The following is an 18,594-nucleotide window of genomic DNA, read 5'->3' on the forward strand; positions in this document are numbered from 1 at the left end:
CATACTTAATTTCTCCTTTGTTTAACCAGTCAACTTCCTTGCGTTTTCTTCTCTGTCAGCAGAATAAACTGTTCGAAAAAATCAATTAGGAGCCGAAATTTTGAAACGTCACAATGCAGAAACGTGGCTTTGCTTTTTGGCCATGGATATCTGAAAAATTAGCATATTTTCCTAAACCCAATTTTGAAATAAGTTTAGGTTTTCTGCACAGAATGCCAACAAGAAAAAAAAAAAAGTTAAATAAAAAAAGTATTCTCAAGTTTGTGCCTAAAATCAGTTTGCATAAAAAATTTCACTTTTTCTGTGGCTTTTTTGATCCGACTAATCGTGTTAGCTGTGCGAGTACTTCAGCGAAGATTCACTTTTAGATGCAGAAGTGAGCTATTGTCAGTCTTGAGGGCTGTATCATAATGTACTTTTTTGCAATTCACTTACAACACAATTTCAGTAACGGAACCTGAATGCAAAAGATATCTTATATTTGATGAAAACAGAGAGAAGGAAGGGGGGGGGGGAAAACTGGGGCTAGTTTACTAACTTGTTCCAAAAAAATACTCTACACACTTGATTCAATTTCTTTAAGTACTAGAGTGCTAAACTCAGTGCGATCCTAGACCAAAACTACCGCAAAACTGTGGAAACTCAGCATGTACAAGTAATCAGAATAGAATAAGTGTAGAAATTCTTCGTGAAACTATCATCAAACTTCACATGGCAGTAAAAGTGAAAAAATTCTGTTGGTATTACTTGCTTAGCCCTGTTTTACGATATTCTCAAGACTGAGTTTTAAGTAGCGGAAAGCCATGAAAGGCGCGAAAGGGGAAAATATAACAAGAAATAGGGTATTAATTTTACCTTGAAAAAATCTGCATCATTCTCAGCTGTAAAATTGTGACATTTGGAACAGTTCCTCTTATTGGTAATTCTGTGTTCCAGAGCAACGGAGTCGCTGTTAGATAGTCCTGCAACGCCTCGAGAAAGCAGAGACAAATTGATGCCTCACATCATTTTTGTGATACTAATAGCCTGTGGAATTTTCGTGGTAAGTGCAATACTCGCATAACAAATTATAATTTTGGGTAGGAAGTATAGGATTAAAATTTACCTGTTGCTCACCAAATGGAATTTCTGTTTCAGTGAGTACCTCCCTGGTCCTTCTCAGTGAACTATAAATTAAATTATAACTCATGATAAAAAGTGCTGACTATTTTAGGTAGCTGCATCATAAACAGGTCGATTTTATGTAATTCCTTTTCAGGAAGAGCCCGTGAATTACTTAGTTTCTATTAAACTCTATAGTCAGAGCACAGTCAATGATGTTTTAATTAGAGTTGGGCCGAAATGGAATTTTCGCGTCACCGGAACCGGATCCGGATATCTGTTTTTTGTATCCGGCCGGATCCGGATACCGGATAATTCAAAAAAGTATCCCAGGTCCGGATCCGGATAGTACCGGATCCGGATAGTGCTTTTTCGCGCGAAAAATGTCGCGATTTTTGAGGTTAAGTTTACTCGACTCACGATCGGTCGTAGCTAACAAAATTCGGGCCTTGAATTTCTTTCCTTATTTCTAGTGTCGCAATTGCAATAGTACAAAAATCATGGTTGACAAATAATATGTGTCATAAATATAGCAAGGCAGTTTCTAGCTTTTCGCAGCTGTGCTCATATGTTCAGCAGGAGGGTGTTATCAGAAGTCAGAAATGTAAACAAAACAAAAGTGGAAAACAGCGCTGCCAATCTGACACTTTTGAAAGCACCGCCGCCGCATGCCAATCCAAAGTCACAGCAAATCAAAGCCTGTCTTGACGGAAAATTATTCGGTCAATTTCTGTTGATGAGAATCTCTAAATGAACGAGAGAAATGGATGTTTCAACCGATCACAAACTTAATTGGCCTTCGTTTCGATATTACCGAAACAAACAGCGTGCTGCGACACTACGATGAATGCGGAGTTTTGCACCGACTAAAAACGGGGAATTATGCATATGTTGGTGGCGTTGTTGTTTGTTATTCTCTTTTCCACCTGCATCTATGAAAGTGAAACACGCGGGTCGCGGACTTAAGGAATTTACGTTGCGATCAGCGGAGAAGAAAAAAAAGTCAAAAGTTTCAGGAAAAAATACAGAAAATTGTATTGATAGGGAAGAAAAAAGAAAGAATATCACCAAAAATTTATCGAAATTTTCAGGGCCAAAAAAGCACTATTCGGCGGGTCCAAAAAACGGATAGCGCGATTATCCGGCCGGATCCGGATACTCGCGAAAATCGTATCCGGCCAGAGCCGGATATCCGGTATCCGGCCGGATAATCCGGCAATCCGGATAATCGCCGGATACCCGGCCCAACTCTAGTTTTAATTGAAACAGCCCATTCATGTATTACAATCCTATAGTCCATTTTGTGAAACCTGAGACTTTTATTCGGCATTAAAATCCGTAAATGGCAACGCATCAGTCTCGGATTCTGGTGACCGGACCGCTTGCCGGACACCCTCTTTTGTTCAGCGCCCATAGGCCGGCAATCCATCCATTGTGAGGGTAGGAACAATGGGCACCCTTCATCCCTCCTTAATGAGCCCTAGTACGTGGACTGAAATTTTTTTCTTGCTGAAAAATTCATCTTTTGGCGTGAAAATTTAGTTCCAGCGTGAAATTATGGTAAAAACGCACTAAAATTTCGTCCAATTACACGCTGATACACGACATTTTGCGGCGAATCGTGGTCACACGCAAATGCCTTGTATCAGCTCAAAATTGAGATAATTAAGATAGTGCGTTTTAACCATAATTTCACGCTGGAACTAAATTTTCTCGCCAAAAGATGAATTTTTCAGCAAGAAAAAAATTTCAGTCCTTGTACTAGGGCTCATTAAGGAGGGATGAAGGGTGTCCATTGTTCCTACCCTCACAATGGACGGGTTGCCGGCCTATGATCGCTGAACAAAAGAGGATGTCCGGCAAGCGGTCCGGTCACCCAAGTCTGAGACTGATGCGTTGCCATTTACGGATTTTAATGCCGAATAAAAAGTCTCAGGTTTTGTGAAATGGACTGTAATGGTAGATTTTTCAAATTTTGTGGAATAATATCTGTTACATTTATGTTGAAAAGTTGCAAAAAAATCCATTAATTTGTAAGTTCAATTGGAAGTTTCTCAACAGATCACGCATCTGTGAAGTATGGGAAGATTTTTAAACTTAAGAAGCTAAATTATTTCAGAAATTGATCGTACATATGTCGAATTGGCAAATTTTTTTGTTGAGTTTTAGTGTCAATCAGTGAGGAAGTGAAAGAAAATCATTTTATTTCCCGTACATCTTCTGATCTCCTCGGAAAATGTTGGTTTCTTTATCATCAACCATGTTTCGCACCTTTTTTTATTTGTTAAATAAGTTTTGAAAAAAAAATGAATGAAATTAAATCAATCAAAGTAAATATGATTAAAAGATTGTGAGCGCAAAATTTGAAGATTGTTTATCTTTTATCTTAGAGGGCTCTAATTGTCTTGGCTGTGTTTTCTGCCGATTCTCTGACCTCAAGGACAATCTATCTAAGAAGTTTAAGTGCTGTTGTTGAAAATTGCAATTTTCTTTCAACTTTTGTGCAGAGCACAAAAAAGAAAGGCATTGTCTTGTATTCTACAACAAATTTAAATCAACTTTTCATGTCACAACCTTCTGCCTTCTTTTGTATTCTTCTTTGTATTCATGATCGTTTTCTCAAACCTTTCCAGAAACTCGGTCTCATGCTGTGGCGTTTAATTCTTGATGAGATGACTGGTGTTTATGTAGAAATTGCCTTCTTTGCCATTACATTGAGCAGAGGAAAGGGTATAATCGCCTTCTTTTTGTTTGGAATTGACTCAGCAACAGTGTTCAAACCCATGTGCAGGAGGTACATACATTTTGTAATCTAGTCAACAACTCTTCAATTTTTTTTCAGGAAATGTTAGGTAGATGCACTGATTTCATTTAATTTTCTTCCTCACGTACAAACTAGAGGCTTTAAAGAGGCTCATCAATTACTCCGACTTGTATTGCTGACCAATGAGAAAGCCTATGGCCAGAAAAGCCATATCTATGAGCGTCAGTAAGAGCTTAAGTTTGTGCATTGAGAAGAACCTTTACTCAATCCTTGGTTACCTTATAGAATGAAAGAGTGAGGAAAACCTGGAAAAAAAAATTGGGAAAAGTACTAAAATGCTTTGTGGCTGTTGTGTCGTGTAGTCTCAGCTTTTCTCTCAGCTGGGCCCGAAAATCTCGAAATGATTATTTTTAATTCTGTCTTGTCCCAAAAGTTAGGTAATTTTCACGGTATGCAGTAGGGAAGAAGTCGACAGTAGAAACGTTTCAATTACAAATTTCTGTGACCACTCTGCAATTGATTTTTAATTGACTGTCTAAAATATACATTTGACATCCTGGGAAAGGTAATCTTTAGTTTCTGTTTTAGAGCTATGTCTACAGCATTTTTTATTTTTTCAATGTTGAAAAAATTTCCGGGTAGATACTTTTAATCAAAAATACCATTTCAAAGAAAACCAGGTTTCCAATTTTTTTTATTTTTTTGCGCAAGCAATGACTGGTTGTGAGTCTCCTAGGACAAAAATCTGTTTGTGAATTTTGAAGGATCAAAGTTGACATTGCGCAAGTAAATTCAGTGCTTATGTAACTCACTACTGCCTAAAATCAATCGAAATCAATCAATCAAAATCTTTTATTCCAAATTTTTTATTTGAACTTAAAAATACAATAGTTGCACACAGAATGTTGGATTTGTCTCCTTAAAATTTAGCTTTCTCTAAAAATTAACCATATTTTAGTGCAAGTGGGCATTGATAGCTTTTTTTCATTCAGGAGATATAAAAACTACAAGAGATTCAGCTTTGATCCCCCATAGTGTCCTCAAATTTTTTGTGGGTTTGAAATATTGGTCAAAAATTTCTTTTTCAAGAGACTTCAAGGGATGCTATACCCTGTATTTTATTCTGTTCCAAAGCAAAAAGGCACCATACTCGATTTCAGTCATTTTGAGGAACTAAAGAAAAGTGCATGTCATCCTTTGATTCCTATGTAAATCACAATTTTTGGAGCTTAACAACTCAGAACTGGTGCTCGAAAGGGCTACCAATGTTGTTACACAAACAGATATTTTATTGAAAATCTTTCACAATGCTGATAACTATATTGTCCCAAAAGTGTGAGGTAGGCACTTTCTTGCCTTACTTTTTTGAGCTCTGTGTTTTTTTCACAATTTTTTTTCCTTCCAGAATTTTAACTCTGTGGTACGGAGGGGAAAGTTTTGAACTTCCCTCACTCGATTCCTTGTCTCTGGAAACGAGGACTGCCTGTGATCAATTCCGATCTCAACACCTAGAATCGTGCAAAAAGGATATTGCAAAAGATTTGCGGTAATTATACACATATTTCTAATGTCTATTGTTTCTGTTGGGTCTTTTTTAAAATTTGGTCTCCTTTCAATGTTGCATTTAATTAATTAAACGTCAACTGTTTTATCAGATTTAAGAAATTTTATCAACCTTAAGGAGTTTTACCCTCTTAAATGAAAAGTAAAGTGGACGATTCAAACTGCTGATTGCCTTGCTGTCCATGATGTAGCCTTTAAAAAGTCAAAACGAATAAAATAATGGGTACTTATTAAGTTATCTTAATATGTTACGGCATGTGGTTTTCACTGGAGGTTGCAAGGGTTTCCTGTGTTCTTCTCTGTATGGCACTTGCTTGCTTTTGTGTGTCCAGAGGAAAATTCTCTCTTTGGTTCAACTTTCTCAATTCAGTTTCTGAATGTCTTCTGTTTTTTGACTCATCATCATTGTTTTTATCGTTCTCACACAATCATCTTTCACTAACAAGTGTTTTATCATCTCCAACATATCGAAAGATCAGAAAATGAACCATTCTTTTTGAGAGTTTCAAAGGACTTCTCGCCATCGAGAGTAATCATGAATTGTGTTTTAAGCCTACAAAGTTGCTGAGAAAAAAAACAAGTAGGAGTATGCAATTCTTTAAGGATAATCACATTTATTGTGAAAATAAAAATTGAGTAAATTGAAGACACAATGGGTTTCTACTTTTTCCAGGTAAAATTGCACAAAAATCATGCTTGGCTAATCAAAAAAGGCTAAAATCCCCTCTTTAGCGTGCAATCTGTATTTTATTACATACTTTTTCAAATTTACCTCACTTACCAGCAGTTTTTCCTCATGCCTGGCCGTCAGGTTTGCCGAGAGAACATTTTGAACAATAATCATGGGGGAAAAACAATTTATTTTTCTCATTAGAGCTAACAGATGAAATTACCCTTACTAGTTTTCTAGCATTGCTCCCAAAATTTTCACTTTCAAACTTCTAAATACCTGGTAAAATTTTGTCTTGCAGTGAGAGTGTGAAAATTCTGATGAATGCCTCGTTTTTTCCCATTTCTTACAGATGCGGAATATTCATGGTAAGAGATTGCTTTTGTGGGGCATCCTTTTTAGACTGGCTTGTTGAAAACTCCGTTGTGAGCGAGCGCGAGGAGGCATTTCACTTAGCAACACAGTTGGTACTTGGACGTGTTCTGCGGCATGTGCATTACGACAGACACTTTAAAGATGATTCCAATATCCTCTTTGTCTTCACCTGAGAATCTCATTTACGCCCAAAATATCTTGCTTTGTACTTGTTTCCGTAGTGTCTCCTTAATCAGGATGAAACAGGAAAAAGTCGCACAACTTGTCTTGTTTGATTATTGAATGTTTCAAAAGTTAAGTCGATCATATGGAACCATTAAAAAAAAATGCATCACTCATCAAAGTGTATGTCCTAGTGCACAGCTGCTCAGCTCATGTGGAAGAGTTACCAAAACACCAAGAGTGAGAAACTCTATACCTCTGAAATTTTTCTATGAAACAAGAATATGGTACCTATTCGGAGGAAAAATCCCTATGTTATTTCTTATACCTGTTGTGGATTTTGATCTCAGTTATCAAGATCTATAGATGTTCATTTTTGTTTTGTCTAATTGCATGACTATTCGATCAAATGAAAAGTTTAACTAATGTACTCAACCAATTTAAATCTTTTTCTATACTTGAAAACTGAATCATCACTCATGGTCAAATATTATAATTTACTCAAAGAAAAATCTGAGGCTTCTGAATCACTGTATCCTATTTTCGAAGAGTAATTTTGACCTCATAAAATCATGACTATATTTGTTTGTATCCTTATATCATGTAGGTATTTACTTACTTACCCACAATTTTGATGTTGAAGCAGGTCGCTTTCATTTTTGACTAGAAACGGATAATCGTATCAAAACAAGTCTATCAGTCCTTGTCTTTACATGATGTTTTCATGTGATTCATCTAAGGTCGAATTACAAGAAGAAAACTTCGGTGAATTTTTGCAGTTACCATCCCCATTGGGGGGGGGGGGGGGGGAGGCTCTCCTATTCCTGCAACCAATTTACGTAGGAATATACTTAAATCAGTAAAAAATAATTGAAGATAATTAATAATCAAATTTTTTAAATTAAGAAAACGTGAACAATCTAGTGAACACAAAAATTGTCCTTATAGTTCACTTTCACTTCTTTTTCTACTCTCAGTTGGTTTTGGAACTCTTCAAGGACCGCTTTTGGTTCTGCGATTAATATTGAGTCAGTCAATATTTGTTGCAACTTCACATGAGCGACTTTTTCCCACAACAAATTGTCAGAAAACATCCTGTGAAGTCAAGGTCTTAAGATTAATGATCATTTTTCTGTACTTTGTTGATAAGTTTCATGTACACGTTAGCTCAAATTTTCAACTATCACGGGGCTCCTAATTTTTCTTGCATGCTCTCTTCTTTAGTCCCATCTTGAATTTATATTATACATTTTGGTTTCTTCCGAGGAAATTATTCATTTTTTTTTCTTTTTTCTTCAGTGTGGAAACTCTTTAACTACTAATTTTGAAATTGCTGAAGACAAATTGTAATTTTATAAAAGAAATTTACCAAAAATAAAGTCCGACTGAACTGTGCTTCTTAAGGTTTGGGTCAGCGTAAGTTAGGTTCCTTCCGTTAAATAATTTATCGTAAAAAAACCCTTTTCTTCCCGCTCTGTAAAGTGTACCCTCATCATTTTCCCATGGGAATTTAAAATTCATCTTGTTTACTCTTAATACCTGTGCACTATCAGTTGTTTTCTCAGACCTGCCCTTCAAAACTGTGTCCCTAAACTCATAGCTCTCACTTTTTTCCACCCAAATATTTTTCTTTTCATATTCTTGTAAATTGCTTCTGTTTTCTTTGATTTGTGTTTTATGTTTTGTTGGAACGGATTTGCTCCATTATCAAAAGCATGCTCCAAATATTTTCCTCATATTTTTCTCTCCTCTTTATTTGGATCCAAATGAAGGAGGTAAATAGTAATCTTAAGCGAAAATATCATTATGTGCCAAAACTTAGTAGAAAAGCTCTTGAATACATTTATGAAGCTCATTTCGACAGTGAAACTACCAAAACACGTGTCTTGTTTGCAGTGCTAAAAAATTTCTGCTCCCATTTTATCTCAACATGGAAGAACAAACCAACAATATAGCTTGAAATTTTCACTAAATATCTTTCACATTAAGAGGACAAATCAAGAGAGTTTTCATGCAATGCAGTTGATGAGTTTGTTCCCATTTCACAAGTTAATTATATGTCTGAAGATCTCCAGTGTCGCAAACCGAGATGCGCATTTTTGTAGTTTCACTGTCGATTTGTGAGTATAGACATTCAAGTTTTTCATTTATTTGAAACCTCCTTTGGTCTGAAATTATTTATGATTTACTTGCGTGTCATTGAATTTAGCGGAAAAATGTAATAAGTAGGCAATGAAAAACAAATTATTAACAGAGGAACGTTATTTTGAAAAATTATTCATCTACAACGTGTGTTTATTAATATTTCAAGATTTGAGAATTTATTTTATAAATTAAACATAAAATTACCTAACTGATAGTGTCCCTTTGGCTTGCTTTACTTTTTGAAAATAATATGTAAATCTAATCACAAAGAGCAAGTACCAAATGAACTGCAGGAAGGTGCTGAGCTGTTGCACAGTTTTTTGAATTTATTGCCGTCATGATACATTTCACACCATTAGGAAGAACAAATCAACCTTATCATTCATCCAGAACTTTCGACTTTTCGTATGCAACGCAGAATCAGGCCTAAGAAATCGAAACTTTGAACGTGTAACCAAGAAACATGTGTGGTTTGTTGGACAATGAAAATGTCTGTTCAATTTTTGTACTTATTTTGCTGTTACCAATGGCCTCCCATATTGGTACAAATGCATGCATATGGGAATGAAAACTCTGTAACGTACTTGCAACATGCACCATTGGCACCTAAATATTACCTTTTTTTTTTTATTTTTATTTTTTTTTTATTTTGGAAACTCATTTAATCTGTTTCATTTGTCAGATTTTATACACCCCTAAATTTTCATTTGATTTTCTCTTACAGAGATGTGAATGCTGGCCCACCATGCACCCATTTTCTTTCTATGATGTGAGATTGAGAAACGTGTTTTTGATCATTATGCTGATTTTTGTTTTTGTTTTCACTCTTGTTTTGTAGTGGCACCTTCGTTACTATCAAACTGCTGTTTTTAATAATGATATGATTGGATTTTTATGATTTCAAAATTATTGATTTAATAAAAACGAACAGTGTGTTGTTCTCTCCTCGAGGAAATAGGAGGGGAGGAATTTTATTTTGAAAAATCTTTGCTTTCTTGGATTTTTGAAATCAGTACCATAAAAGAACTTGAGAAAAATTTCGCCAAATCTAAACCAAAAGCTCTATTTATACTTCTTTATCAGTCCGGGTAAAAGGAAAGAAGAGTAGGTGCAGAATTATAGATTGAGGAGGAATAAGTTATGTATTTTTCCTTGTGTAAAATTATTTTATGCATTGAGGAGTAGACCGCTACCAGGACTGCTGAATTCAGCCAGGAATTCAGAGGAAAGGTCCTCGAGCTCAATAGAAAAGCTTTTTGGTAAAAATTCGCCTAGGTCTTCAAAATCTCCATTTAAAGCCTTTTTTGGGGCTTTCTCAGTTGGAGCCTCTAGTTCATTCACAGCGGTAGAATTAATGTTATCTAATTTTGTATATGTTGGTTTATTGACATTTTTCATTTGGCCAGAAAACTGATTAATCTTTTATTATGAATTTTTTATTTTTGTTGAGAAACACTGTTCAGGAGGCAATATGTTCTTCAATTCAGTTATCATACTAAGTTGTCCAAATATTGAAGACTTTCAACAGAAAGAATTCAAGGTCCCCAAGCTCAATAGAAAAGCTTCCCGAGAAAAATTTGTTTAAGTTTTCAAAAATCCCCATTTTAAGCCTTTTTTGGAACAACTTTCAACTCACAAAATTAAAAGGAGTGTTACTTTCTTCACTCATTTTATGTATTAGAGATACTAAGATCTTGTGAGACAGTTTCGATTGGACTGTGAGCAAAGGGATCAAAAGATCTCTGAAATTTGAAAGCGTATATGTACAATTTCAATCTATCGATCCTTTTCAAGGACATTTTAGTCACTGTCATATTTCAAGAATGCAAGTGAATCTAGTTGACTGTTTGAAATTTCGGCGACTAGATTCATCGAGCCCTGAAAAAATTTCTCTTGTGATATAAATTTAGTAAAGGAGTTGTGCTGAAGCGTATTTTTCGTATGTGTTTTATTTTGTGATTTTTATTATACTATTAGTCGTTAAGTTGATAGTCTGAGGAAGTATACTGTGCGTTAATGTTATCTATCTTTCCATTGTTTCTGGTCCTTTGGCAATAATCTGTCAGTGGTTGTAATGATCTGGAAATTGAGGAGGAAAGTAATTTTATCGATTAGCTGTTAATACTTTCCAAGTATGTAACATGATTTCTGTTGAAGGAATGAAATTTCTCTGGTAAAAATTAAAAAATGTGAAAGTAACCACTTTCTTCTATCCAGGCATTTCTGATAAAATTTTGAGGGTCATATTCTCCGAGGGATTCTTTCGAATCATGCTCCTTAACGCAATGGCAATTCTAGTGAGTTCTCAACACTACATCTGCTCCATTTAAGCCATTATAAAATAATAGAAGATTCTAGGCGGGACAGCCTGTCCCAATAAAAATTGATGATTTTACATACATTTAAATGGATGGAACCTAGCATTGTTAACTTACAAGAATTGTCTCAGTCATAATGCGAAATTGTTCTAAAGAATTTTATTTATTGATAACATAACATTATTGGTTTTCTTAAATCAGTTGTGTGTTCACGAGATATTATTTATAAATCATGGAGTGGATGTTTAGTCCCTGGTGAAAAATACTTTCTCTTTTATTTTATGTGCAAGAGAAAAGAGTCCTCTTATTTTAGAAATTTTATGCGGTATGAAAATAAACTTTCAAGCATACCAATTTATTTTTTGTGAAAATATTTTTTATGTTTTTTTATTTGGTGGAAAATTTCTGCTAGTATTAGACTGATTATCTTGAGGAAGAATTGAGAAAGGATAATATGAATTATACAAAATGTTTCCCTGATGAAAATTTTTCTTAGCAACTCAAAATACCACTGAGGATTACTTTTTTTCCTATACATACTGTTAATTTAAAAGTTTGTTGGAAACCGAATGAGGTCAAAATGCTTTCATCAATGCTGATTCTTTTTTGTTACCTCATAAAAGTTTTTAAATAAATTAATATTTATTTTTTACACATTATGAATTTTTAATTGTAATTCCGGACCAAACACTCTGGCTCTCTGTGATTTCTCCCCAATTTTCCCACAACTTCAAATTTGGAGGACAGTTTTACACAAAATGAATGTGAAAACTTAAAAATTTTAGGGTGCGTAACTTCCTTCAAGAGGCAGAGTAAAATAAAACAAATCAAAAATCGAATATGAAATTAATAATTATTCTAAACATTATAAAATCATAACAATAATACTGCAATACGAAAATTGAAGATGATTCGGACAAGTACAATTGTCAGTATCTCAAAAAAGTGGGATCCCTAAAAATGAAAGAGGAATGACCCATCATAGTTCAGATACTTTTAACACATAAAAAAACAACTAATCTTCCTTACATTTTCAGAAGATGAGCGAGTAATAAGTTAAAATATAAAAGAAAGCAGCACAATAATTTAGCACTTTTTATGATACATACGTAGAATCAAATTTCATAAAAATTATTTTATTTATTGTACTTTATGTAAGTTATTAACTTCAGTCAGAGCTTAGATCTTTGCATCTAGAGAATGATCTAGATTTTCAACTAATTCTAGTTTCAGTTAAAATATTGAGGTTACCACATCAGAGAAAGAAGCAGAAGAGAGGGGGAGAAGGGGTCCCGGAGGAGGAAAGGTCTAATGGCTACACATAAATAGTTAAAAATTAAGAAAAGAAAATTAAACAGCTGCAGATTTTTGTAAAACAGTAAAAAGGATGTGTTGCTAATAGAGTGAGATTTACAATTTACTTTCAAATGTTGGAGTACCTAAGTTCTGAGTATTTAAATTCTATGGATGAACTTTCATCTAAAAAGTAGCTTCCAAATTTTCAGAATATTGTTTGTTATAAGTGCATTCTCAGAAAGTTAAGGAGGAATTCATCCATTAGTAAGCAGAGATCCAGTATGTTAGGACTAAAGTAAAATACTGTTCAGTCCCAAACCAGCACCCGGTAGATTCTTATCAGTCATGCCTATATCCGACAATGAACAGTCACATAATATGTGAACACGAACATGTACTGTCAATGAATATGCATATAAAAAAAAATGAAACACAGAAAGTCAAGTTAAAAATACATATTCCGTTTACAATGATTAATTCCTCACTTATCTTGGGGAATGTATTGATGCAAAGGGCAATGCGAGACCAGCTCGAAATTTTTGGGGAACTTCACTTTTGTCAAAAAACACTGAAATTCAGCTCCATAGGATCAGCTATCATATTCAATGATCTCTTGTTCATTTTAATTCAAGCATAAGAAAATCAAACAATAGTAAAAAACTGGTCTAAAAACGAAGTTATATGATTTGAGAATTGATGTATGATACTAAAAAGGTAAACAAAATATAAGATACTGGGAGTTGAGACACCTGAACTTCTGACAAGATTGACAAAAATTTAGAGATATTTGAGTGAGAACTTTGAAATGGAAGAAAGGACTACTAGGCTATGTTTGAACTAAATCACAGGAACACCTAGTTAGACATCAGAATTCCACATAAAACGCAGTAGACTCAAAGCAAATTGCTGATATAAATCTTTTTCAGATTCATATTTTGGCAATCCTCATGTCATACTTGATGGTACCTCCAGCGAGTAGATACTGTGAAACTATATGAAGGATGAGCCCAGCAAATGAGACTTAACTTAAGATTTGTTATTGATAGTCAATTTACTTACACCAATTCTAGTTTTTCAAATAGATGGGAATTTTGAGTTGACTGATTTGACCATGAACTGAAAAAGTGAATTTCTCACTTCTGAGTAAACTTGGGGAAATTTTCTATATGTTCTTGAAGTCCTAGGTGGAATTCTGATGGGGAAAAATGTCTTGAGTGTTAGACTTCTTATCTTGTCAAATAGTCAATTCATAAGGCTTATTAAGAGAACCTGAGAGCTTTTAAAAACTGAAATTCAAGGTGGATCTAGTAAGGTGGGAGTATTATCATTAACTTGATTATGTAAATAATAGTGACAGGAAAGAGGAAAGAGTATAAAACAGGGTACTCTTTACAAAAATTCTCTAAGTCTAGTTTATCATGCCTAATGATATTAAAAAGGTAGAAAAGCTTACACATCGTTAGATCTACTTTGAATGAGACCTATTAGTAAAACCATCTTCTGATAGTAAAAACAAGTGTTACAGGGTACGATAAAAAAATTGGTCAACATGAAAGATAAGTCTAAATAATTTGTCAAGCCTAATATGCCCGAGTATGTACTACACATTAGGATTTTATGACTTGAATTTTCGGTCTTGTTAATTTCGTCGTTTCTCTCATGAAAGAACGTAACTTCCTTTCAAGTTTTTGAATTTTCCCTTGTAAATTGCATTTTTACCAGGAGGATCTTTTCAGGAGGATCAATTGAATTGTACGAGACAGAAATAAAAAAAGGGATTGCGTGACTAGCAATACTTGCATAACTAATAAAAAAATGGCAAGTTGTATTCTATAGATTTTTTACTCATTATTAAATATATTAAAATAAATTAGAAAATGAAAATTATGGAATTACTTTAAGAAAGAAAGTGCGCCTGGGGATAAGAATATCTCCCTAAAAAAAGGTGTCAATGTTGTGTATTGAACTATGTTAAGTTGAAAGATTCTTATCATTCTTTTAGTGCAGAGAGAAAATTGCTTAAATTATTACTTGATATTAGACACTATTCAACATTAAAGTCTGGTATCTTCAAAATCTAACTTAAGTTCAAGGTCGCGTCCAGATGAACTTGCATGACACAGAAAGATTCATCTGTATCATTCAAGATCTTATCAGGACGCTCGGAACTCAATCAGCTAAAACAAACTTATTTAAAAGTTCCTAGGAAGGCTGATTGCTTATCACTTCTGATAGAAAATTTCCATTTATTAAGGGTAAAAATTATTCACAGTGATAAAATTGACAGGGTGATGATATTGTCAGAACCAAAAAAAATGCAGGTAGTCGTTGGAGTTAGGACTGCGTCTTAGCAGACCAATAAAGCTAAGATAAATGGAGACAGCGTCTTTGTTAGGAGCTGGGATTCATTCTGTATTATCCTACTTCACAAAAAATGTTCATCAAATACTCAGGTTCTGTTGTACCTCCTTCGCTTCTTCCGCATTTCAGTCCTGACTGTCACAGTTACTCCAAAGGCTTTAGGTTCTGACAATACATGACACAAATTATAAGAGCTAATACAAAGACATTTGATTTAATGTATTGGTACAATCAGTCTGACTTTTTTTTTTTTTTTTTTTTTTTTTTTGAGTGTGTGTGTCGCAATAGGTGGTTTTAAAATTTCCAAGGAAATATCCAAGGTTTTCCGATATATATGCTTTTCAATTGCAAAAGCACCATACAATAAGTCAGCAAATTAATGGCTAAATTCTAAATACAGAGCGACAAATCTACTTCAGTCGATTTTAGATGGCAAAACAGGGTTAGGGTGGATGATCTTGATTAAAAACAGAAGAAATTACTCCTGAAAAATTGGCCTCAAAGTACTACGGTTCCTTTCACCATGAAGTAACAAATAAAGAAGACAATTATCTGTTAAATCTCCTTAAAATTGAGATCTTCAAGATACCCATCTTGAGAGGTTAGCTTTGAAAATGTTGTTTAAGTTAGGGTAATCCTCCTTGAACGCATGCGGACGCTACAAAGTGACTCAATGGTTTCATAATTATTGAACCGCAAATTCAAAATTGGCGATAATTTTCTGTTTTTTTCTGTTCCTTTCACATTCTACCCCTCTTTTTTTCCTTGTGGAGTTAAACTCTACACAAAAGTGAGAAAAAGTTTCATTTTTTTCAGCACATTTTGATTAGCTGGACTGTTTATTCGTTGATCAGAAACTAGCTACAATAAAATTAAAATTATTTTATTTGCAGTCCATTTTCACTTAGTTAAATGATATGGATTAAGAAAAATTCTTTCACTAATAGAAGGTTAAAAAAAATCTTTTCAAACATTCAGTCCTTAGGTTCAATATCAGTATCAAGTCTTTGATCAATTAACCCTAACAAAAATTTGAAATCTGTATTATTAAATTGTCACTCAATCAGTAAAACTCTCTCGCTTAGAGTTTCTTGCTTATGAATTTGGGGTTCAACAGAATCTTCAGATGTTGAACTGAAACCAATACTGAAAAAATAAAATTGATACAGAGTTTTTGATTTTTTCATGATAAAAAAAATAAGAGAAAAAGTGGCTAAGACGTATTGTTATGAAAAACGCAAGTATACTAATTTCAATATAATCTGGATAGAGAAGGTGACAACATATTTCTCTACTATTATAATAAATTAAACATTAACTATACATAGCAACCTAAGAACTTCATCTTTATAAGTATCTAATTACATGAAACTTCAGTTGAATTGGGCACGATAGTGAAAGAAGTAGCTATTTGCACCCGCCTTTTGAGAGGGAACTATAGAGTAGAAAATTTTCAACACTGAGTTCCCTTAATTTGCGGCAAAAATAGAAACCTATTTTAATGACTATTTTCTACTCTCTTCTCTGGCTGACAAACCTTTCTGAGGCACAAGCATGTGCAATAACAAAGTAAAACAATTTGATTGTGAAGAGTAAGCATTAACTTCAAGTTAAATACAAACCAGTACTAATAAGGAATTGTATGAAGATGAAATGATCAGATTTACAACTATACAAACATAAATAGGAAGAATTATTTTCAAAATTACATTTGAAGACTTTACAATAAAAGGGACAGAAATTCAATTTTGAAAAAATTATAAGGGGTAAATCAGAATAAAACCGTATCACGACTTCATTTATAACACTAAATTTAAATGAGTACGCTTGTGAATAAAAAATATAAAAAACAAATAGAATATTAAATAAAAATTTGTCAATGCGAAACAAAAAAAGAAGAAATAAAATAAATCAGTACAAAAACAGAAATAAACTGAAACAGATTAAAAGAAGAAGAAAAAACTTGAATTTTTAAATTACAAATCACATACACGAATAGTATATACATGTAGCGTACGATGATAAAGTACGTTTATTTATATTAAACATGTTGGAAAACATAATACTGTACAACGAAAGGATCTGAGAGGAAAATTTGTTGGAGATCATGAGAGGCAGTAACGGGCACTCGATCAAAAGCGAAGAGTCAATGCATCAAACGACTCTGCATCAAAAGTATCTGAAAAATGAGAACAATAAACATTGAAAAAACAAAAAACCACTTCCTGGTTGGTTATAATAGCAGAGAATAGAGATCCTTCACTGGTACTGGTACATATCTTGGCAAGGGTGAAAGCTTTTACTTTCGGGATTTTAACATTCAACTGTTGACCTACCTACTAGGTCGATGGTCAACGAATTGAGAATTAAGTTTTGCAAACTTGTTTGGCTCATGCTGTCACCCAAAGCTCATCATCCACTTGGTAGGTAAGATGACTGTTACTCCCTCATAATTGTCCATTTAGAAGTGATAAATCCCCAAAAGTAAAAGCTTCCACCTGTCGCCAAGAGGCCAGAGGAAGGTCTCGTCTCTGGTTACTAGTTACAGGACCTCTAATTTTACCTTTGAAACTATACAGCTTTGAAAACAAAAATAAGGGCGCAAAAAACCCAAAAAGAGCACACTATGATATGCTAGAATGCCTAATAGGTAGAGAAAACTGCCACCTTCCGCCCGAAGTATCACAAGTGCCATTTACGTACAGATGCTATGTTGCCAACATCTCAATATTTTTTGAATCTTTTCTTTGAAACTCTTGCACATATACTTTTGCGAAAATTTCAGGACTTCGTCATGATGACTACAGAAATAATCGGCAAACTTTTCAAGGGATCCTGCTCATTAGTATTTCCGTAATAAATTGAACAAGTTTGAGAAGTTTGGGAAAATAGTGTTTAGACACAAATGGTGCTTGTAATTCTCTGGCCAGAAGATCACAATATCATCTCCGGACAATTCACAGTTGCAAGCCTTGCAGGTCAAAATGTTAAGTCATATCTTATGCGACTTCAAGAACTCACAAAACAATACATTAAGGAACACATGGAATATTGATTGTGAGAGCGGGACATCAAATACGCATAACATCAAAACATGAGCAGAGGAACATTTCATTCCTCCTGGATTAAATAAGAACGAATGGTCCTATCTAAACCACCTATTTACCCATAAAAAAATTTGACGACTGCAAATGGGCAAGATGATGGAAATGCTTGGAAAGCAAGAATAAGAATTTTCTGTAACACCTTAAAACAGATAAATGTAAGAAAAATAAACTTTTGAGCGATCGAGTTCGATGGTGAAACTTCAAATCAAGTATCTCAGTTTGCAACGTTGCAAACTTAGAGTCCTGTCACATTTCATTTTGTAAATGGGTAACTAGTTATTGTCAATTCTTAGAAACTTCCATGCTTTTTCTTCTCTGTGCAAAGAAAACTCTGTAAAGACTTCGAGGAATACTGTTGATTTGTTCTCAGTCAAGAAAATAAAATGGGAGTGCAGATTTTAAAACAACGCAAAAAAGACACAAGGTTAGGGAGTTTCACTATCGAAGTAGAAATTCAGATAATCAGCGTAGTTATGCCTCTCAATCTTTGTCAGGTATAGCAAGAATGAGCATACTGGGCTTGTCCAACACCAACGTACACAAATTATTAAACAGATATTCACTGTCCAACAAAAATCATCTAGTAAAAGAGTAAATAACCAGTACTATGTGCACCTTTGTACTTGAATAAATACCTCTTTACTTTCCAATTATCTACTTTCATTATAGATAATTTTCTTTATTCGTTTATTTAGTCATTACCAATTTTCCTTTTAAGTTGGTATAACTTTT

General features: G+C 34.0%; 2 protein-coding genes across 9 annotated transcripts in view; one reads left to right on the plus strand and one right to left on the minus strand.

Moving 5' to 3' along the window:
- Positions 1 to 11,752, plus strand: part of LOC109041640 (integral membrane protein GPR155 homolog anchor) — a 50,001-nt gene extending 38,249 nt beyond the window's left edge. Inside the window, exons 12-15 of one of the 2 annotated variants that reach the window (XM_072305712.1) lie at positions 937 to 1,042; positions 3,735 to 3,895; positions 5,271 to 5,411; positions 6,451 to 8,994. In XM_072305712.1, the coding sequence (XP_072161813.1) occupies positions 937 to 1,042; positions 3,735 to 3,895; positions 5,271 to 5,411; positions 6,451 to 6,646 (604 nt within the window). In that variant the 3' untranslated portion in view covers positions 6,647 to 8,994. Of the gene's footprint in view, positions 1 to 936; positions 1,043 to 3,734; positions 3,896 to 5,270; positions 5,412 to 6,450; positions 8,995 to 9,504 lie in introns of those variants that run through there. The other variant, XM_019058051.2, reaches the window with a different exon arrangement.
- A 180-nt stretch (positions 11,753 to 11,932) lies between these two features.
- Positions 11,933 to 18,594, minus strand: part of LOC140225785 (bromodomain-containing protein 2-like) — a 36,534-nt gene continuing 29,872 nt past the window's right edge. For all 7 annotated transcript variants that reach the window (XM_072305711.1, XM_072305709.1, XM_072305707.1 and 4 more), the window contains one exon: positions 11,933 to 16,934. The gene's annotated coding sequence lies outside the window, so the exon portion shown is untranslated. The remainder of the gene's footprint in view (positions 16,935 to 18,594) is intronic.

This window comes from Bemisia tabaci, unplaced genomic scaffold (genome assembly GCF_918797505.1).
Source record: "Bemisia tabaci unplaced genomic scaffold, PGI_BMITA_v3".
Taxonomy (NCBI): domain Eukaryota; kingdom Metazoa; phylum Arthropoda; class Insecta; order Hemiptera; family Aleyrodidae; genus Bemisia; species Bemisia tabaci.